Below are 23,302 nucleotides of genomic sequence, written 5' to 3' on the forward strand. Positions count from 1 at the left end.
CATAAGTAAATGAAAAACAAAAAAGCTTAAGCAAAGAGGGCGTCGCTAAGAACAAGAACGACTCGAAATAATAGATTATTGAAAAATTAATGAAAAAATTTACTGCACGCCCTGCGCATGCGTTTATCATTTTAGTACAGTTCTTTGCAGTTGTTGTCCTGACATCAATAGGGAGCTTAAAATCTACGACGACGACGTCGACGACAACGCCACAAAACAGTGATATAATTGGTTAAAAGAGCATAAATAATCGTGCTGCATGCGCGGCACGGATTATTGCTCATATTTTTGCGGTTCTCTGCATGACGACGACGTGAAATCACCAAATTTTAGGTTTTGACGACAACGTGAGCATGCCACACAGATTCTTTCATTCTCTATTTTCCCTCTGAAATCGCTCGTACCAATTTACTTTTAGCATACCTCGCCCATATTGTAGGACGTGAACGAAATGCAATAATCGCGAAAGACTTATAATAGAGCAAAGTTTTATTTTGAGGTGACGTTTTCGTTGACGTCGCCGTCGTAGATCTTAAGGTCCCTAATAGGGAGCTTAAAATCTACGACGGCGACGTCGACGACAACGCCACAAAACAGTGATATAATTGGTTAAAAGAGCATAAATAATCGTGCTGCATGTGCGGCACGGATTATTGCTCATATTTTTGCGGTTCTCTGCATGACGACGACGTGAAATCACCAAATTTTAGGTTTTGACGACAACGTGAGCATGCAATAGAGAATCTTACATTCTCTATTTTCACTCTGAAATCGCTCTTACCAATTTATTTTTAGGATACTTCGCCCATATTGTAGGACGTGAACGAGATGGAATAATCGCGAAAGACTTATAATAGAGCAAAGTTTTATTTTGAGGTGACGTTTTCGTTGATGTCGCCGTCGTAGATCTTAAGGTCCCTAATATTAAATTTAGAGAGTTTCAGCAACGACAAGGGCAACCAAAACGCCACAAAGCAAGAGTATGAATGGTTAGAAAAGAAAAATTACCCAATGAAAGGGTGTTTGCTGCACTTTTAAGATTAAAGTATTCATTGAAACGAATGATCAGTTGAGTTGATTGTCATTTGTCGCGGCATTGAACGGGCTTTCATCAATGATTTTTCCCTTCATGTAATCGCAATGTGCCCCCGTGAAATTAAGGATTAATTTCGCTTGTCTTTCAAAGATACGCGTTAAATTATTCCTTATTATTCCTTTTAAGGAATAATTAAAAGGACGGAGCCTACTACTTCAGTGGTATTTTTGCGCGGAGTGTGCATATGCCGGAAAAGTAATGAGACTTTTACAAGTGTTATTGAAATCCTAAAAGAAGATGGACCTCTTCAGGGTTTTCAACTGTTTTGTAAAGTAGCAGACATACCTCGGAAAGCACCGGACGTGAATGTTTCCTTGGCGGCGTAAGGCGCCTCGCGAGCGACGAAGGCGCAAGCAGCTAGGGGGGTCTGGGGGCATGCTCCCCCAGGAAATTTTTAAAATAGAATACTCAGAAACGCCATTTCCAGCGTTTCTGGAACCAAGGAAACAGTTTCCTAGGCAATGCTGGCGCTCACTAAAATTCTCTTTAAAAAGTAAATTACTGAATGAAAATGGTCAGTTGGTAGGGGGAGGGGGAGAGAGAATGGCAACAACAGAATATTCATTGGCTTATCATTGCGAATTTATTTGATTTTCAAAAAAGGTGTTTGGTAACTTGGGTTGTAGTCCATTCATCAAGAGTGTAGTCTATTCATCAAAGTCTGAGCCAAAAGCTAAATCATCACTGTCTGTGTCACAGACCAATAAAATATCCCGCCGCTCAATAAGCAAAGAAAAAAGAGTTATATGGCCGTTTCGAAGAATGTAATTGATTATTCTGTTATCCTCTAGTCAGCATGTTTATGAGATGCCTTAGTAAGAAAAATATATAATACAGTAGCAAAAAAAAATCGCCAATATTGATCTCAAAGTACCGGACGTGGAATGGCAAACGACCGGACGAAACGTCCGGCCTCCGGCCTCAAATGAAAACCCTGCCTCTTTAGCTTGTACGTTTTGTTTTCCCATTTCAGGCCACGTGGTGTTACTCGAGGAAACAGTTTCTTCAAATGTAGTCTTATGCACGTGCATATGTATGCGTAACTAATGAAACAACAAAAGGAAAATTCCCTTGGAAACATTACGTGGTCTGAAATGGGAAAACAAAACGTATAAGCTAGAGAGGTCCATTGGGGAAACCACTCATTTTTCAAAGATAATTGATTAAAAATGTGTATGGGTAATCAAATGATGACGAGTGAAATTAGGGAATAATTTCACAATCGTTTTGTCCAAAGGCGAGGGAAATTATTTTGATCCAGCTTATAAGCGAATACTGTAACTAACGCGTATATTACTTGCAACTTGAAAATGACCAGGCTTTGGAAAACATTCACTTAAACTAGGGATCCTAATCGTTTTCACTTCGGCTCCACAGTGACATTAATCACTGCGTTCGACCTCTTTAAAGCTACGTTTTCCACAAAAGATTCTACTAATGCAACTCGACCACCACATGCAACTAACACCGGTATAGCAAAGGTGTCACTACTTTAATTGTGGGTGCGTCTCCGATGCGATGTAACGTGAATGAGTTTCATCTCTTCACTCGGGGAGCTCTACTGCGGTTACCCTTGTTTTTGCTTTATTCTTTTTACTAAACCACCAGATGACAGCAACAACGATGGTAATAAACAGGAGACCTCCGATGACACCACCAATTATAGCTCCTGTGTAATCTTTCTCTTCCTCTACGTTGACTGCAACTGAGCAAAGGCAACAAATTTTAATTTAACCACGTGACAGGAACTTCCACAGAGAGATATCCCGGACCTCGTCGGCCGCTTCGAAAAAGCAGACTTATTTTCAAGGTAAATTGTGCAAATGGCAAACTGACTATCTATAAGTCGGGAGGGCCGACTCTGACAAAACGCAGTCCCTCCCTGGGAAAAGTTCGCACTTGGGTATATACACAAAGGTAAATTATGGGGAATACGCCCTTTGATGTGCGCCATATCCGAATTTAAAAGCTTGTAACACTGTCATAAATAAACTCAGTCATGTAATTTTTTTCTTTCGCACAGTTGGTGGAAACTGAAGTGAGCTCGTTGGTTTGAATCGCATTTTCAATGAAAGAGGATCTATCGGCGCTACTCACTCTAAGTGACCAAGAACAATAGGCCTTATGCATGATTATGAAATATGCTCAAAATTCACCCCCAAGCCTCGTTTGCACAAAATTATTCACATCGTCTGGACTTGCAATACTTTTCGCACGTGGCTTTTATTTACAAGTTTGCTCCTCTGGGATTAAGCTCATGCTAAAATTTACGAGTTTAATTTTCAAATTGAAGGATTGGTGGTGAAATTAGCAAGTCAGACGTCATCAAGCATAAAGGCCTGGCCAAACGCACGCAACATTTCAACGCAACATCTTGCAACATTGTTGTACACAACATGTTGCATACGTTTGGCCACCCTGTTGCGATATGCTGTAATATGTTGCAACATGTTGGATGATGTTGGGTCAAATTTGAAAACGGTCAAATTTTTCGTGCAACATTTTGGATGTTGGGTGTTGTTGTACTCGTTTGGCCACGTTCACGCAACATTGTTGCACTGGGGCATGCGCACTAGGTCCACTTTGTTGGGCGCCTGGGGATGGGGCACATAAACATCGATATGTTTGCGTTGAAAATGTTGAAAATGTTGCGTGCGTTTGGCCGGCGCGTTCAACACATGTCGCAACATCATGCAACAATGTTGCAAGATGTTGCGTTGAAATGTGGCGAGCGTTTGGCCAGGCCTTAAGGGCTATTGAAAAAGTCAATCAATGCGATCAAGAGAAGGAGAGAGAGAGAGGGGGAAGGGGGGGGGGGGGGCGAGGGGGGAGGAGAGGGGGAGGGAGAGAGAGGAGAGATGTTCAAAATCGAGTGTACAAACTCTTCCCCCCAAAAAATCCCAGTTATAACTTTGGCGAACTGATCACAACATACGAAAACAATCAGTTGTCGATTAAACGCAGTCGTGATGCCGAACGCCTGCCCTAAAACAAGAGCAAGTAAGTCACAATTGGATTAATTTTCGTTCCTCTCTGGTTGACCGCGTGGCGACAGGTATTTTCAAGCCACCTACCAAGATGAGCATAATGTAAAACCAAAGTAATCATTGAGTGACTTAAAAATCCAATCAAAAATCTCTCTCCAGTAAGGAGAAAAAAGAACAGCGAGAATCTTACCTCCCACGGTGGTGGAAGATGGAGGTTCTGTACTTGTGTCGTTTGAAGTACCATTGTTTATATCTCGCGAGGATGGCGCGAAGTAAGTCGCATGCGTTGATTCACATATCAACGATCCGTCAACAGGTTCCACAGCGTTCATACCATCAGTAACCCAGGCCTTTTTTGTTTCGTTGAAGTAATTGCAAACAACCTCTTTATCTTCGGGTACGTCACCTATGTTGAAAGTGAGCTTAAGTGGCGTTGAAAGATCATGGAGTGAGATTTCTGTTTTGCTGACAGGGTCGAAAAAATCGAGACCAACAACCTGCAAAGAGAAGAAATTGAGGTTGTGTCACAACTTCGTTTTGATACAGAGTTCGTTTGATGATTGAAAGTAAGTGTTCTTAGAAAGATTTAGAGGGTCTTTAATTTAATTTAAATAGATATGCTGTAGTTTGTTCGAGAGGAGCTTACGCAACCTTTCCTTGAACAACGCAGTCCAGGTAAATTTTCCCATACATTTGTCATAAAGGTAATGGTATTAGTACAACCTCGTTTCCAGGGCTTTTTTCCTCCCAGAGTAAGGCTGACTCTCGGCGGAGAAAAGTGGTAGTGGTAGTGGTAGTGGTAGTGGCAGTGGTAGTGGCAGTGACAGTAGCATTGGTAATGGTAGTGACAGTGGTAGTGGCAGTGGTAGTGGCAGTGGTAGTGGCAGTGGTAGTGGCAGTGGTAGTGACGGTGGTAGTGGCAGTGGTAGTGCTAGTGGCAGTGGCAGTGGTAGTAGCAATGGTAGTGGTAGTAGCAGTGGTAGTAGCAGTGGTAGTGGTAGTCGTAACGGTAGTGGTAGTGGCAATGGTAGTAGCAGTGGCAGTAGCAGTGGCAGTGGTAGTGACAGTGGTAGTGACAGTGGTAGTGACAGTGGTAGTGGCAGTGGCAGTGGTAGTGCTAGTGGTAGTGACAGTGGTAGCGGGAGTAGTAGTGGTAGTGGTAGTGCTAGTGACAGTGGTAGTGATAGTGGTAGTGATAGTGGTAGTGACAGTGGTAGTGACAGCGGTAGTGGTAACGGTAGTGGTAGTGGCAGTGGCAGTGGCAGTTGTGGTGGAAAGTGGTAGTAGTAGGGTAGTAGTAATAGTAAAAGGAGTAGCAGCCGCAGTAGTAGTTGTAGTGGTAAGTAGTAGTAATAGCCAGCAATAAGTTTTTTATCCTGATGGGTCGGAACGAAAATCAATTCTTGTATTCAGACTCGCGATAACTGCCACAAAGTTCAATAAATCACTGAATGCCTGAGTAAATGAACAAGCAGTCTCAGTTAAATACGTATCGTATTGTGTGCATTTCTGCCAGATTTGAATGCAGGACGTAAATGCATCAAGAAAAGTTGCTGTGTATGATTTGGGCAGAAACAAATTTACATGAAATCGGGAGAGATTTTCATACCTGAGAGTTGTAAATCTCGGAGGTATCGCTTTCATTGTTGGGTTCCTCCTTTAACAAATTTCTCGCGAATTGTACAGCCTTCAGAATTGCCCCAGTGCACGTTTTCCCTCTGCCACATAGTCTAGGGGTGCGAAACTTCGCCCTCAATGCCAGCCCAGGATCAAATCTAGGGGCTCCGGGATTAGTGCTTATCGGGACTTTCGCGTTTAGTTTGGAGACTCGCACATTCACTGTTCCCAGCCTGTCGTCGACTACTTCTCTCGGGGGGTCTCCAAGGAGCAACTCAGCTCCCAGGTTTTCTCCAAGTTTATCAATAGCGTCCACCATGTTCTGTGAAAGCAAATGTTTTCGCAGTTAAACATTTTTTTGTTTTTCCGAGCGTTTCGTTATTAAAAAAATAAGCTTTTACATTCTGCTGCTTTATTCTGACCTATTACTTCCTATTTAGGATTTGTTCTACAATTGTGTCCCCAATTACCTTAAATGACCTGAATCACCTTTACCTTCAATCACGAAGGTTTCATTTTAGAGAAAACACCAGATTTCACCCGGCTCACCCAAAGTTCACCCGTTCCGTAAAGGCTGCCAACTTTAATCCCTACGATTAGCAAACAGGAAGAAATGAAACTGCTTGGGTCCCAGCCTCTCCCCTTCTCACAAAATGGCCCCTACCCCTCCCCAGTAGAGGATTGTCTAATCTACCCATCATTGCGGGCATCACAAGATGAATAAAACTTTCGCGTTTGATGGTGCTTCTGGTCTGAACATAATCTTTGGCGATGTCGGTTTAAAATGTTGAAACTTTACAAAGAATCATTTCACTTGGTTGACTATGCCACGCTATGAGGCCTAGTTAACCAGGTGAAATGGTTGTGAGCATGCGTGATGTGATGGCCACACCGGGTTAGTGTTATGTTGTGTCTAGATCTCCTTGCTTCTTTTTGTGTTTACAAAGAATCCACGGGCACATTTAATTTGTTAGTATTTGAAAGATAACATTTTTTGCTGATTATCAGAACATCGAGACCGTCTTTAAGATAGGGAAATAGGTTAGCACTTTTTTATTTTTTGAAGGCATAGTGTATGTGGTAATTCGTCTTCTCGCAATAATGAGACAACATGTCAAAAATGGTAACAGTAAAGATTTTCCTCGACAGATACAAGGAGGTAAGAGGCTGGAGAGATCTACGAGCTATCTAGTGAGTTTGAATGTACTTTAAGGAGAACTTGTTCAAAACAGAGCTAGAATGAATGCACGAGTTTAATTTTAGTTTTTAAATCGTTCATGTGAAGAATAGATGAGGGGTTGTAAAGAATGGGATTTCGGCGTCACAGGAACCCCATACCGGGTACCTCCATTTTCCATATTAACCCTCTGAGTCAACACTTTTCCCTTCTCTTCCTACTTTTAAAGGCAACCGGGGGGCTTTAGTGGGTGTTTTCACAATAGCCAATCATAAGAGACCTATGGTCAGTCATTTATTACGTCACATACGTATGTGAACACTTGACGTATGTTCTCAGTCACGTACGTCAGATACCTCAAAATATAGCAGTTAAAAAGAGAAAGATACGGGAAAGGGTTGAATCAAGGGAAAGCTTCGGGTAATGAATGGACTCCTGTAGCCGCAAACGGAAGTGACATCATGAAATGGGGATGATTACCGCTCTGCATCGCAATCAGCCGCTGTGTTCAGGAAAGGGTGATCGTGTATTGTGGCTTCACGGCATTTGGTCACCATTGTTACATTTTATCTAAGACATGCGACAGATACGCAAGCACCAAAGCATCTTAGCGTCATAGAACCATACTTAATTTTTCAGAGCTCAAATTTTTATCAAGTTTGACAGTCGCGCGTGCAAGTTGTTATGGAATTGCCTTAAACGACGAGCCAAGGCTGGTTGCAGCGGGATTTCGCTCCATAAATGGGTTGGCTCATAGGGATTTTGATATGTTACAAGCTCTGGACGTCTCAAGACTCCCGACTTCAAACACATATAGGAATGTCTGACCCGCAGAGAGCTTAAGCTAGCCCAGCTAGGTGGGTCAAAAAAGGTTTAATGAGGTTAAACAGTCGTGCTGGACCGGGTGGCATCGCTGTCGGCAAAGTGTTCTTTTTTTTTTTTTTTAGGTGGGGACGGCTGTCAGAGGGGTGGTGGAAGGTGTAATGTAACTATCAGAAATAGCATCTCTATTCCTATGTTGGTGTGCTCTTTAGGAGAATCTAATCCCAACGACTCTTCCCGGATGAATCAACGTATTTACTCGATAAAGCGCCGCGTCGCTTATTAAGCTTTTCACGTCTTCAGAGTGGCGCTAAATCGAGTAAATATGGCAATTTCCACTTTCTGTGCCAAATTAAAAAAAAAGAAAGGTAAAGTCACTGCTTACGAGCCAGAAGGCCCATCAGGCCGGCCCTTATCTCCGGTTTCTGTGGCATGAAGCGACTAGGAGTATTTATACTCCCCCATGGATGGGATGCTAGTTCATCGCAGGGTTACTCCCAGCATTTCGCCGGTACTTATTTATACACCTGGGTGGAGAGAGGCACCGTGCGAGTAAAGTGTCTTGCCCAAGAACACAACGCAATGTCCCCGGCCAGGACCCGAACCCGGACCACTCGATCCGGAGTAGAGCGCACTAACCATGAGGCCACCGCGCCTCCCGCCTAAATCAAATGAGATAATGAGATTACAGGCTCTCACATTTAGTAATGCATCGTCATTGGTATCGATTGAAGGTCCAACAAGATCACCCATCCATGTGAAGAAGGCTCCTGCCCGACCATCGCTGAGAGATTTTTCGCCAAGACCGTCCAGAATCGTTGCTGCCGCGCCTGCCATATAAGACCTGAATTGCAATATAAAGCCACATTTGAGAAATGGAAAGTGCTTGAAATCTGCGGTCATTTTCGTTCGCGGCCGCGCCCTTACAGAGGTGCCATTAGTTATTCATAACACGTTTCCGTTGGACGAGTAACCTCGACTAGAAAGCGAACGAAAACGACTCTTCAATTACACATAATTTTATTTAACAGTACAGAAATTCCACATTACCATTTTCGAGTTTTAAACTCGTGATTAACTAAAGATTTCCCCCAAACACCCTAAAATAACATGACATAGCCCCTTAAAGCAAGGGCAATCCCTCGCGTGACTTCTTCAGATGGTTGCAGACCAATCAGAGGCTTTGTGGTCATAGGGCCATGCATAATTTGGCGGGACCCGTATTCTAAATTTAGACCGATGGGCCAAGTCCAACGAAACTTATGAATCATGGGCTTCTGACTGAGAATAAATGCGTGAGTTGTTAGTTTCAAATCATAGGCTCCTAGTTATTTTAAGTAACGCACCTGTTTCTTGCGACCTGGGCATCAGTCTTTGTTAGAGTTGTAAGAAGAAGGGGAGCGTTATCTTTTCCAACCACAGCTGAGGCCAGGTAGTCCACGATGAAATCCTGCACTTCTTTGGACATATTGCGTTTTAGGTCAGCTAAAAATAAATGTTGCGTATTTTCAGAATTTTACCAAAAACTTCCCAGTCACTGATATCAATTGGGCATAGTGCGTCGTTTTAAAAAGTTTTTTTGAAAAATAAAAGCTCACTTACTTCAAAATTTCATGGTTTTTCAAAAGTCACGCATGCTAAAAATCACTGGACGAGAATGGGCAGGGTATTGTCAAGACACGAAGAGGACGGAGAGGCAAAGGGAAATATCAATTTCAAAAAGTTATTTTTCATGTCTCTCGGTATGAAAATCAGTTTCGAGCAAAGTCCGCAACTACAGGTGAACCTATTGGAATGCGCTCGAACAGTTTTGGCTTATTCATCTATTCTTCCATGTCTTTTATTTCGGGTCGTTGCAAGAATTTGCGTTGTTATAATTGCTAGTTTGTCCTTCTGTAAATTTGCAACGCTTTGGGGCAATGGTAAAACCAGTAAAATATACGAATAATTTTGTCTATTTGTTTCAGCCCTTCCCCCCAGACACTCTCCACCGCCCCTAATAAAACTGAAAAACCCCGGAATTCTGGATCAGTCCCCTGAAGATATGCAACATCCATTTATCGGACGAATCTTAAAAGACTTGTTCCGTAATAAAAGAGATGTTACACGTTTACCCCGGTGGATGAAACGAAGAGATCTAGATTATTTATGTTTTGATGATGTTCGGGGATACTCGGAAAAGATCCGAGTGCTCCTTTGCGGGAGTCGAGCCTGCGTACGACCTTCCACGGATTACTACTTCGGAGCTATAGAAGCTAGGACTCTGTGATACTCGAAAAAAATCCGACATTTTCTGATTATCCCCGAGTCAAAATCGGAAAACTAATTCCTCGAGCCTTTTTCGGATAGCTTCCTACCTGATGTAAAAGAGGAGCCTCGCACAGTGTCTGCAATATTGTTCACGGCACTTAATGCCTGATCTAAGTTTCCACTGTTTAATTGAACCTCAACGTGTTTTGACCATAAGTCTTCAACGGCGCTTGGGTCTAAATCACCTTGTTCCAGTGGATTAGATGTAATGTTGATCTCTGCTGTGGCAAAGGAGTCAAATGCATCCCATACAATCACACAGAGTGCGAGGGTGTAATTAGCGCCGGACCCCGCTGGCATGATATCGGTAAATACCGGACTGTTGTCGGGAGGTCCCCAGAGTTCACAATCACTTCCTGTGCTTAGTACACCAAAAGCGTATCGAAGGGGAAGACTGTCTCTTTCTGCAGTCCACTGAATAGCTGTAACAGGAAAAGGTTGGTTCGTTTTTAGGTGTGCAATTATGGTGTTAAAGTTTAGAGGACGCGATAGAAGCACACAAAACTGCTAATTCGGAGGAGGCAGTGTAGCCCAGTGATCAGGGTGCATGCGTTGAGATTTCGGGATCCCGGGTTCCAGACACTGAACCACTGGTTGGATTTGTTCCTGGTAGCCCCTGGTTCAACTTCTCAGCTGCACTTTTAAATAGCCAACTAGCTTGCCTCCGGCCAGTTGGCATTCTTAAAGGGGCTAGGTCATGCAATTTTAGGCAATTTCAGCACTGATCGAATGGCCATAGAATTAACTAAAATATCAAAATAACTGTTCAAAACAATAGAAGCACTCTAACAAAAAGCAGGGAAGCCAAAAAGGGACATGGATGGACAAAACTGGAGAGGATTTAAATGGATTGAATTTGGGTAAATTTGAAAAACGTCGGCCCACCTTTTTTCAAATTTATATCAGTCTATATCAAAATGTCATTTACACAGCTGGAAAATCGTTCTCAGTTGTTATGTGGCCGTGATTTTGCAAATGAAAGACTCTTGCTCTGCCAATTTGACGTTTAGAGCTCATAATTAACAAAATTAAACAAAATTACCTAGTATAGCGTGACCTAGCCCCTTTAACAGTTGTTAGCTGTTGTTGTTGAGTGTTCAGGCCTCGGTTATTCAAAAGGTGGATAATGCTATCCACCGGTTAAATCAATATCCAGCGGATACAAAATAGCAAAACCAACTGAGTTATCCAGTGGATAGCGCTATCCACCCTTCGAACAACTGGGGCCTGTTCTGTTGTGATTGTGTTTCATTGGCCCTGAAAAGCCCTTATGGGAAGTGGTCAATTAAGTATGTATAGGACACGTATGTTTGTCCTATCAATCAATCGCGACACTACTAATTGTATTGTATTTCAATGCGTAACAACCGTAGCTCCTCGAGTGTTCTCTTAACTTAACAGGTTCAATTGTAACTCTATATAAGCAGAGCTGTGAAAAAATTGTGTGCATAACCAGAAACGAATCTTTGTGTTTTCGTTACACGCAATATCCGGTTATCGAATGACTCAGTAACACCTCTCACCGGCTAATATTCTCCCGGTATTGTTAAGTAAAAGTATTAAATATCTTAAAATACCATGGTAGAACCTTTTAAAGCATCCGTTTGCTGGTTTGGATCGGAATCAATGCCGTTAACAACAGTTTTAAATGTGAACAACCATTCAACTATCGCACTTAAACCTATGGTTGGGTTACGGAATTTGGACTTTGGACTTCGGGCTACGGAATTGAACTGGATGTTGCGTAAGATATTGTAACGCAATAAAGAAAACATTGAAATATTGAGAACTTAAAAGGAAACCGGCTAAAATCCCTTCGAACAAAGTGTAGGCTACCCGTAGCCTCTTGTCACTCTTTTTGTATCTGCCGGGCTAACAGTAGGAGGAAAAGAGGCCTTCGCTCTAGGTCGAAACTCGCTTTGATTCAATCACCGTCCAGGATATTAGACTGTACTGTTCGTGTGCCTTGTTGTTCTTAATATTCTTTTGCTCGGAACAAACTCAAATGACACCTGGGCATCAGCAGGAGTATCTTAAAAACATCAACCAGAAGATTAAACTTGAAGAATCACTTCGTTATCGCTACGCTTCGATTCTCTCTCAATTCGATGGCAATGGGATTTAGGGTTAGAGTTAGGCCCGGCGGCCAGCAAATTCAGAATTTCATGACCGTTGGAACGTGGACTCTGGATTCGAAGATTTGTCGGGAATACCTTAAATGGAGAGATCATTACATCCAATCTTTTGAAATATAGTCAAATTTGCCAAAAACTTTAAGGATTTCTCGTGGAAGGTGTACGATTGTTTAGACAAGAAGTTAATTTAGAATAGCCTTAAGATCCATGTTTAACACTTTAAATGGCGGGCGGTTACGTGAACGGTCTTTCTGTCAGAAGCGAGGATTAAGATTGACGTTTCCATTGGCCAAAAGGACGCTTTCGCTCAAGTTTTTCACCTCAGTATTTTCGAATTCATGACCGAGAATCTATCTTATCTCACGGATAAATGTCGCTAGTGTAAAAAAAAAACCACCTCAATCTTCTATTTTCGAGGAAAATCATGGGTCCAGGAAAATCAATATAGTGGCCAAAAGCGCATGGTTTTTATTTAATCCAACGTGCTAATTATGTCAACCATACTGCCAACCTTTGATCCATGGATTTAGAACCAAGCAGCGTAGTCAGCATTTTTCCATAGAGGGGTTCATAAGCAGTATGCTTGCCCGATTTACAATCGAAGGCCGGACGCTAAGGGGGTCGGGGACATGTGTCCCTGGAAAATTCCCGTGTTTTAAGTGCTCAGAAATAGGGTTTCCTTGATTTTAACATAGTTACTACACTCACGGGGACCCCCTGTCAACTATGATACGAACCACAATTTTTTTTCCGACCGTCAACTTTGACCTAACTATTTCAAGATGGCGTTTAACCAATCACGACGGGAACGTATTTGAAAACAAAGGCGCTGAATCCCGCGCTGAAGGCTCGTACACACAGGACGCTTGTAAGATATGTTCAATTTGCGTATCCTTATAATATGATAACCCTCACTATAGCATGTGGTACCTTTTTCAATTACTTTTAATTCTTACTCCAAACCGAATTTGGCCTTTAAGTCACAAACCTTCCAAGGCAACAGTTTCAAACAACGCTTTCACGTTGCTTTTGTCAACAGTGAGCGAACCGGAAGTGGGACCACTTCGTACTTCCACGTCCATGGTCGCGACACCATCTTTGCTGCCGTCGTTTACTGTCAACTGAAAGCGATACTTAGATCCCTTCTGGAGAAACCCCTTAGGTAGAATCAGAGACGTGTACGATAAACCACTTGGTAGATACTCGTTGGTGATGTTCAAGTTTCTTATGCTCACAAAGGCAAATCCTGGCAGGGGGAGAGAAAGTATGTTATTGTTGACATTTAAATACAGGTAATGGTTTGAAAGTGCCTTTCTAAAAAAATTGTCTGTGACAGGAGTCCATTACCCAAAAGTAAGATTCTGTTGTCAGGTTTGTCCCCATCAGCGTAAAGTGTCTATTAGCCAAAAATAGATATGACCGTTTAAAATTAAAAGAAAAAAAAGCTCTTCGAAGTAAAACATAATCGCCCTGTCTCGCAGTCGGAGACTGAATTACTAAGGGCGCAGCTCAACGAGGTCGGACCGAAGGAGCTGTGCTGCCGGCTAGGCGCTCGGCCCCTGAACACGACCCATGTATGACCTCGGAGCACAGCACCACAGCCTGATGGAATAGACCGGGAGTCGATTTTGAGGAGGGAGGAAAACCGTAGCACCGGAAAAAAAACCCTCGGAGTCAGATTGAGATCGACTGAAACTCAGCCCACATACGACCCGAGCCAGAGTTGAACCCGGGTCACAATATTGATCTCCCCACCGAAAGCAAACATGTTTGACGATTCGTACCTCAAAATTTCGCTTTTTATCTGCCGGACAACACGCGCAAAGTTATCAAAACTATCAGTAATTTGGACCCACGCGACCGTGATGTGAGAGACATGGGTTTATTCTCGATTTTACGTCAAAAACTGCTTTGCAATGCAAAACTTGTTTGAAAATAGGAATGCAAAGCAGTTTGTGACGTAAAATCGAGAATAGACCCATTCCTCTCACATCACGGTCCTGAGTGCCAACTACTACTGCTAGTCTACGTGGCTTGCACGGCACAGGAAAAGCACAAATTCTGAGTAACAATGGTGACATATGTTCGCTTTGGATGGGGAGATTTATATTAGGAATAAAAAATATTTCAGTTTAGATGCACTTTAAAGTGTTACTATGAGCAATAAAACAAAGCGACCAAAGTTTTAAATTTAAGCCTTGATTTAAAAAAGACACCTGTTTATTTTAACTGCATATTGACTAGAAACAAACCTAAGTTGCATTCACTTTCAACACACATTTATATACGCGACTACAAAACTAGTTCGGTCCACAAGACCTAGTCAGTCGTCTCGTTATATGGCGACCAACTGACGCGGTCTTGTGGACGAAACTAGTTTTGTAGTCGCGTATATAAATGTGTGTTGAAAGTGAATGCAAATTAGGTTTGTTTCTAGTCAATATGCTGTTCAGTAACACTTTCTTGGCTTCGGCAAATGGAATTTCACAGAAATTTATTTTAACTGGATTTTTCCTATTTAAGGGGTCCGCCATTACTAACTTTAACTTCTTGAGAGAGCTGGTTTGAGGAGAAAATGACGTCAAAGGCTCACTAGTTTAAGAATAGGCCACTTCGGAAAATACCATAATACTCTTTGTTTATCCCCCCAAATTTTTCATGAGCATGGTTTTTGTTTTGTCTTGGGACTATTGTAAGTCCCAAGAGAAACTGGAAACAATGCTTATGCAAAATTTGGGGGGAAAAACAAAGAGTATTATGGTATTTTCCGAAGTGGCCTATGCAATGCGTGTGCACACCGCAGAATTAATATGTAGCACTGACGATTTGGGCTTTCAGACTTTTTTTAAACTCGCGTTTTGCATATATAATAAGCTGCATTCACACGCTGAAATTTTAAGCCAGTGAGCCTTTGATGTCACTTTTCCCTGGATCCAACCCTCTGAGGTCCAGTCGGTCAGTTTTGAACGTGAGTAATGGCGGACCGTGAAATCCAAAACTTACACTCAAAGTAAACGGCCTTTGGATAAAAATCAAAGCTCAAAGTTGTGCCAGTCAGGTGTTAAAAAAAGGAAGTGATTTTTTTTATCACAGGGGCACTTTAACAAAATAAGCATAACCCACCTATTTCTTGGACGCACGTCCACTCCAACGTATCCGGCTGAGAAGTGGTATTATAAAATCCTTCCAATGTAACCCTGTCGTGTGCAAGAACTTTCTTCTTTGCTTCTGCCATCCATACTTCTGGCGGATTACCCTCTACCACGGTCAGTAATATGAATGTTGATGCGTTCCGTGAACCTTTGCTCACCTCAACACTTGAAACGGGACAAAAGTGACGCTTACTCTAAAACAACTTAAGGTAGCTTGGACCAGTTTCACTACTTTTAAGGACCTTTTAATTAGAAGGGTTGTCACTACAAAACTGTATCACGTAAAAGAAATGTTATGGTACCATATCAAACACCAATTATTACTTAACAAAATGCGCTCACTATTTTGACGTAATAGGTTACCATGGCAACATGAAAGCTCTTCAAAAAAACCCTATATTTCGTCTTTACTTGCTTATATCTTAATAATGAACTCGGTGACCCCCATTTTTTATTGTAGAATAGTAATTAGCATCTTGAGATAGAACTATCAGCTAAGTTTAAAAAAATTCTTGGGAGCCAATTCAGAGCTACCTTAATTTTTGCATTTCGGGTATAAAGTGTGGGTTGATTTTATACAATGACTTTGTTCGTCTCTGTCGATACCCTTTTTGCTTTGTGTTATGTGATCATTTGCAAATAAATAAATAAATAAATAAATAAATAAATAAATAAATAAATCAACAAATGAATAAATAAACTGAGAATTTGGGCCAAAAAATAAAACAAAGAGCGGTTGTAAATGTGGTAAACCAACGCATTTTCTGAAGACGACGTATATTATGCCAGGCAACATACATTTTAAAAAGTAAGTGTTACAATGTTTGAAAACTACTTGTTTCAGCATAGGAAACGTCAAGTCTTTATAAAATGCGTTGTTTTACCATGTTTATCATTGTTGTTTGTGTTTTGCTTATAATCAACTTTAAATAATTAGTTTATTTAGGCTTAAGGACGTTCGCGCGAAAATCTTTCCACGTTGAAATTTGTTTCATTTCTCGCCTGAAGTTAGGTCATAATTACTTATTCCAAAAATGAAAACAAATTGGGGGGTCACCGACTTTGTTTCGGAGAAGAAGGCAAGGGAAAAATGCCCTAATTTCGACAGATAGGTCATCATAACGGGATGTAGCCTCATCTACTCATCCGTCGAAAATCATAAAAATAATATGTAAGAGTGAAGGTTTCTGTGCACAGAAATATAGGAGTGGGTTTTTTAGATAATTATATGCCGCTGGGGATGCCGTAAACAGTAAAGTTAATCCTGAACGAGCGTTATCGCAAGTGCTACCCGTTGTAACTACTTCCGGAACTCAGCACACGCGCAAAGAAAAATTTTAAAAAAGATAACTTCTTACGTTGTGATTTTTTTCATTTCATCATATTTTGTAGATTGTAAGAAGAGAAAGTGATTCGTGTCTTAAAAAATAGGGGTCACCGATGATCTAAACGAGTAAAATCGATGTGATGTTGCGAAGCTCTTGGAAAATTTAGTTTGTCACGATTTTGCGTTACCTGTCGGGGAAGGACTGGAACCCAAGACAGTATCGATCGATTCACTACTTGCACAAATCCCATAATACACCTCTTTTACCCCCCAAAAATCTGCATAGGCATTGTTTTCGACTTCTCTTGGGACGTTCTCATGTCCCAGGAGAAATTGTAACCAATGGTTATGCAAACGTTTTGGGGGGTAATAGGGGTGTATTATGGGATTGTGCAAGTAGTGAATGAAAGGTTTTTGTTAAAAAAAAAAAATTATCGAGCATAGCAACAAAGTTTCAAGCAGGCGTTATCTTTATTTGGTTAGTGTTTTGTATCATATCTCTCCATTGCCGTCCTTCTCATCTTCTGGAGTGTGGTTTTTGTGAAATATAATCTCTGGCTGTTTCCTCATAGGTCCGCTCTATTCAAGTGGATTAGGAAGAGAAGATAATTCTGCTCTATTTTTATGAAAGTAAAGGAAAAGAACTTCAAAAACATGCATTCATTTTGAACTAAGAAGTTCGTAACGTAATAAACACATTTTAAAAAACCAACCTCATTAAATTTACGCAACCTCGCTGACTAGAACTAACCTTCCTCGAGTTTGTCAAAACTTTCAACACTACTCGATTAGCGACCTTTCCCAGCCTCCCGGTCCTTTCTCTTTAACGTTTCATGATGAATTGGAAATAAATGTGCCATTCTTTATCCGACCTGGAAATTTTTCCCCGGCGTTTTTGTCGCCATAAGATCTTATCTAATGCTCGAAGTTATGCGTGACATATTACAGTCGCGTTACCTGCGCAGTAAAAGTTGCGCACAAACAATTGGAGCGAACGTCCTTAAGTTATAGAGCGTTTTCACTCAGGTCACCAGCAGCCATATTGGAATACCGAAACAAACGAAAGTATTTGCATAAAAAAAGAGCTCAATTCCCGGAGGATTAGTTTGACATAGTTTGGTACACCAACATGGCCGCCATTTCTTTGTTTTGGAAGAACAACATGGCCGCCGTGACGTCACGTGAAAACGCTCTCTAGGAGATAGTGTTTGGTGTCTTCCATCAGTTTTAAGCACACACGGTTTAGTCTCATATCAGCCCTCAGTGAAGACGTACCTGATATTGTAAGTCTTTCCTGCAGTAAATTCACTACTTTGTACGTCAAATTTACAGTGAATAGCTGAGGCAAATATCAAGACTGATGCGTTTGCACTCGAAAAGCAAAAGTCGTCATTTTGATCTCGGCATCCCCAGTTGCACCTCAAAATTACACTCGATTGACTGTCTGGATCCAATGTCTGAGTCGCTGCATCTAATTTAACGATTCCGCTGCCGACACCGATCTGTCTGTTACCTGCGCAAAAGCAAAATTCGGATCACAACATACCTGTTTTCAGGTAGGGCAACCTCGTTCCCAGGGTCTCTCTTCTCTGCCTCCCTTGGTCGTTGAAAGAGAGACCCTGGTTGCTGCTGGTCACGTGACCATCTATCCATCCAAAACCGCAGGGTGGGTGGGTACTCAAGTACATTTGGTCGAGAGGACGATAAAATACCATCCGGGAGAAGGTGAAGTTGAACAATTGTTGGTTTCAAAATGGCGCTCGAGTTTCTGAGATGTGTTCAGAAGGCGCTACTTTCGGCTGGCTATGACGATATAAATTTGAAAGTGAAACAAGTCATTTGCCTGGAAAGTTTATATTTAAAGAATGATTTAGTTGCTGTTCTTCCTACCGGCTACGGGAAATCCTTAGTTTTCCAAGTTCTGCCTCGATTGCAGAGGGAAAGAGAGGAAACACGTGCAACCACAAACCCTACATAAACTTGAGTCAGCAGAGTAAAAAAACTTTTTTGGTGTTTGGTTTTGAAACATGATTTTAGCGCAAAAACTACTGAGTCAAGCGACATATCGCTCTCTCCCGGCCTTAGTAAATTTGTCACTGTGACAATCAAAAACCCTGTTACCCCACCCTTCCAGCAGATTTTTTTACCACCCAGATTCTGGGTGTTCACGTGACCAGCCGCAACCAGGGTCTTTCTTCCAACGACCAAGGGAGGCAGGGAAGAGAGACCCTGGGAACGAGGTTGTAGGTATGGATCTCAACTACATTATACGAATACCATCCATTTGCTTTATTTTGGTTTCCTCTGGCCTCGCACTAGCTAGTGGCAGGCGTGAACAACTTGCGATAGATATCACAAAAACAACAAATGATATACTGCGTAAACATATCACACCGTAGGAAACGAAGAAACCAAAAAAATCCTCGGGAAAAAAACTGGAAAGGTATTCCCCGAACCAATGCAGTGCCACACACTCTCCAGGGTTTAAAGGGTTTCTCACTAGTCACAAAAAAACAGTAAATATACTCCGCATGTAAAAAAGGGTATTTGTATATTTGTAAAAATTAGCGTCGTGGTAACTAGTGCAGGCTCAGAATGACTCGCTTCGTGACAGGCTAGGGTTTAATGGACAGTATGATACCCATGATGCACTGTACAAGTCGTACCCAGGTCCTGTCGTTTTCGTGCCGTAAAGTTGAACGGGCTTCAGGATTGGCCAAAAGAACAATACAAGGAACAAAGATAACAACGGATTTAACAGAGAAAACAATGGGAAGTCCGACACTATACAGCCAATGAAATATAGCGTTCAAAAAGAGGTACGACCCTACCCTAGATTTGAGGCGCTGTTGCACTTGGTAATTTCTCTTGCAGCTTTGCTCGCAATTCTGTTGCAACGAAAGTTCTCTCATTGCCAAACAAGTTGCTTGACGGGTGTTACGCTGGGCAACGTTTCGTGCAACTTGTCTCGTTCTCGATGATCACATGAGGTTAAAGGAACGTTTTCATTGGCTAGTCACGAAGCCGTGCAATGCTTGCAACGTTGCGAGAAGCGTTGCGGAAAGCAGAACTCAATTCTACCTCCTGCAACGGTTTCTACTACTTGTCTCGCAACCTTTTTGGCCATTGCAAGGTATGCTGCAACCTGTCTCACCATACCCGCACTCTCTGCGGTGGCTTTCGGAGAGCCAGCTCGTAGGCTAGTCTCGCCATAGCGTTGCGGGACAAACTACACGAAAATTTGCACAGGGTAAAAGCGCCTTTACTCACACACTCGAACTCCAGATATTACATTTTCCTCATGAATCTCTCCCAACCTTTAGCTTCAAATATCCCCCAAATAACAAATTTATCGCACTTTTTTCCAACTGCAATCTCAGCCTCATTAGAATGTTAGAGAGCTGGAGAAAAGGAAAACGGCTAGACGATTATATTGAAGTTAACAATTAGTAACTAATAGGCATAGAACAAGACATCATGGCATGAATAACCTGTTCCAGGCTTTTTCGCTTTCCCGACTATCTGGGGGCCTGGAACAGGCTATGGAATGAATGAGTGAAAGGCGAGGGCACTGATTTTCCTAATATTAATTCGAGAACTTGAAAAATGCAAATGTGGCAAACCTCCAACTATGGCTGCTACAAGAGGAGTGGAAATTGCCTTGATGCTCACAAAGGCTGAACTCTTAACATTGCGATTGTAGCTCATACTACCAGTGACATTGAACGTGCAGATGACGTCACTAGTCAATACGCCCTTTGCTATCCTGAGCGAGGCCTTGGTTTTGGTCATCATAAAGGAGAAACTGTCTTCCACTTTCTGCCTTGCGTTTTCATCAGGACAGGACACGGTCCACAGGAAGTCCACCTTGGAGTTGTTTACACAGGGTGCAACCTTTAGAGAAAGGAGTACGCCATAGTTTCAGAATTAAGAAGACAGAACAAGTCAGCCTCATCTAAACAAGAGAGTAGAATTCGAGACAGTTATGCAAACCAGAGACGCAGTCGAGGATTTGCATAACTGTCGCGAACTCTCCCAACTCGCCCTCGTGTTTAGATGAAGCCATGTAAATAACGAAGAAAAGTCCTCTCTTGCTTTTATAAAATATTTCTCACAAATAATTAGACAAATGAAGGAAAATGCTGGGTTTTTTACATCTTGATTGAAACAGATCTTCTTGACACTCGCTCATATTTCCTGCCAGCCAATCAAAACGGGCGCCTGACAACGCATAACCAATGTTCAAATTCGTGTGATGTCACAGCCGCGTTTACATACTCTCATCTAAACTCAGCTATTGACCAATGAGAGTGCGCGCACTATCCTAATTATTTTATAATTTTTATAATTAACAAATAGGAAACGATTCACCGTGTACTTTCGTTCCACGCGGGAGGTTGCTAAGCGCGCAAGCCGCGTGGACGCTTCACAGGCCTTCATTTCGCTCCTGCTTAAGTGTCATTGATCTTAGAGAATTACCATGTATGGCAGTCTTCTTTTCACGTTTTGTTTCATTAAGGACGGTGCCTACTATTGTTATTGCGGATACGTTCTGCGCATCTCGAGATTCTCGGATTTCCTATCAGCGGTTCTTAATAATACAGGGATATTTTTGCGCGGTTCAAAACTATGCGGAGAAAGCAGAACTTAGCAAGTGCTCTTGGTATCCAAAAAAAAAATTGGGGTAACCACGCATTTTTCAGAGATAATTAAGCTTGAATTTGGAAAAGAACGCCATACATTGCTTTGTATTTTAAAGCTTTTTACAAATATTGTTGATTAATTATCTTCGAAAAATGCGTGGTTATCCCCAATTTTCTTTTTGGATTTCAATAACACTTGTTAAGATCTGCCTTTCCCGCATAGTCAGTAAACCGCACAAAAATACCTTTGAATTAGTAGGCACCGTCCTTAACACACGAGTTTGCTCACGGATCATGGTATTTACAAACTGAATTCAAAAGGTAAAAGAACTTGTTAAACTCAGTTAAATCTCCATCGCCAGTTATTAGCCATCAAAAACTGATGAATTCTTGGATGGTCAAAAGCGCCAATGATTCCATACATTCTTTGTAAAATTCCGACTTTTCATAGCATCACTGCTAAAGCCGGTGACACACGGTTCAACATTTGTTGATCAACAAATGTTGCAGCTGTTGTTCAACACACGTTGAACAGTGTGTCATGCCATGTTGAAATATGCCATTCAACACGTTGAACGTTGTTGAACAAAAATAGAGACCAGTGGCCTGTTTCTCAAAAGTTCCGAAACTTTTCGGGCCTATTTCGGGTGCCACAATTCCCTTCATATCCTCGCAACGCCGAGGTTCTAAGCCACCAAACTTCGCAATCCTCTTACTTTTTCTTACATTAAAAACATGTTAAAGGATCATCTTTTCAAAATAGACATATTGCAGTTTGACAGCTGGTTTCTCGGGCCCGAAACGTTCTCGGGACTTTCGAGAAACGGCCCCCCTGGGGTCTGTTTTTCGAAAGTCCCGAGAAAAGCCATCTGTGAAATTGGCAACCGCTCGTTTTGGAAAGCCTATGTTTTAACATGTTTTTAAGGTTACAAAAAGGAAAATAAATGTCCAGTTTGACGAATTAAATCTTCTCCGTTCTTGAGATACAAAGGGACTTGTGACAACCGAAAATGGCCCGTAAAGTTTCGGGACTTTCGAGAAACGGCCCCCAGGGCCCGAAAGCCGATTAACTTAATCCTGGATTAGTGTAAACTTTTGTCTTACGCTTTCAACTTTTTGGTGTATGTTTCTTTTGCTTATTTTTGTTTTTCAAGATTGACAGTTTTGCCGAATATCAGCGTTGACCAGCATTTGGGAGTACAGAAGTAAACTCCTTGTTTAATTTTTAATCTTGGATTAGCATTAATCGGCTTTTGAACAACAGGGTCCAGTACTTTATTCTTGGCTCAATGATTAGAAAACGATAGCCTTGTGATAATTGGGCAAAAAATGTAAGCAAATATTCCCCTATATTTTGTACTTCATATGGAAGCAAAGAGAACGAAAGAGTCCATAATGTTTCCATTGATCGACACACAGTATATGACAGGTTGTTTCAATTAGATTTTCTTTGGGGTTGGTGTTAGATTGATAACCAGCAGTGACAGTCCAAGTAGGCGACGGTAAACTGCCGATAACCGACTTTAAATTCAACCCCTGAAAAGGTAAAACAATGACCAACACTTACTTCACACTTAAACACTTACTTCTGCTGTGACCTTGATGATCAGGTCTTCCGAAACAAAGACTTCTCCTGTTTCAAGATTCACGGAAGAACTCAGAGAGAGAAAAGGAACAGGATCAGGTGATTTCACGACCGAATGCGTGACATTTTCAAAGTATGTGGGGTTCAGGAAGTTGGACACTCCCAGTTGAAACTCGTATGATGCTCCAGCTGTCAACAAGTCCCCCGGAATAATCAGGACACGGTCTGAATTCGTTATGTTAAAAGCTGCTGTGCTGTTCGGTTTAAGAGACCATAGGAAATTAAGCCGACGGCCACCACCGCCGGAGGACAGGAGCCCAGAGAGAGTCAAATTTCCACACTTTGAAAGCGTCGTTGGACCTAAAATGAAAAAAAGTAATTACACTTCTTAGCACGGGAGCTACAATCAGTGGCAAAAGTCTTGGGACACTCAGCATTTCAAGTTGGTTTT

The 23,302-nt window shown here is 41.8% G+C and overlaps 1 protein-coding gene across 1 annotated transcript in view; it reads right to left on the reverse strand.

Moving 5' to 3' along the window:
* Positions 1-1,711: 1,711 nt before the first annotated feature.
* LOC137980039 (uncharacterized) overlaps positions 1,712-23,302 on the reverse strand; it is a 33,289-nt gene continuing 11,698 nt past the window's right edge. The window contains exons 7-17 of the mRNA XM_068827369.1: positions 22,853-23,211; positions 20,247-20,517; positions 17,899-18,136; positions 15,268-15,461; positions 13,133-13,390; positions 10,057-10,431; positions 9,046-9,184; positions 8,399-8,543; positions 5,693-6,022; positions 4,274-4,580; positions 1,712-2,801 (exon numbers count right to left, since the gene is read on the reverse strand). Coding sequence (XP_068683470.1) covers positions 2,641-2,801; positions 4,274-4,580; positions 5,693-6,022; positions 8,399-8,543; positions 9,046-9,184; positions 10,057-10,431; positions 13,133-13,390; positions 15,268-15,461; positions 17,899-18,136; positions 20,247-20,517; positions 22,853-23,211 — 2,777 coding nt within the window. The 3' untranslated portion in view covers positions 1,712-2,640. The remainder of the gene's footprint in view (positions 2,802-4,273; positions 4,581-5,692; positions 6,023-8,398; positions 8,544-9,045; positions 9,185-10,056; positions 10,432-13,132; positions 13,391-15,267; positions 15,462-17,898; positions 18,137-20,246; positions 20,518-22,852; positions 23,212-23,302) is intronic.

Source organism: Montipora foliosa, chromosome 1, assembly GCF_036669935.1.
Source record: "Montipora foliosa isolate CH-2021 chromosome 1, ASM3666993v2, whole genome shotgun sequence".
In the NCBI taxonomy this organism is placed as follows: domain Eukaryota; kingdom Metazoa; phylum Cnidaria; class Anthozoa; order Scleractinia; family Acroporidae; genus Montipora; species Montipora foliosa.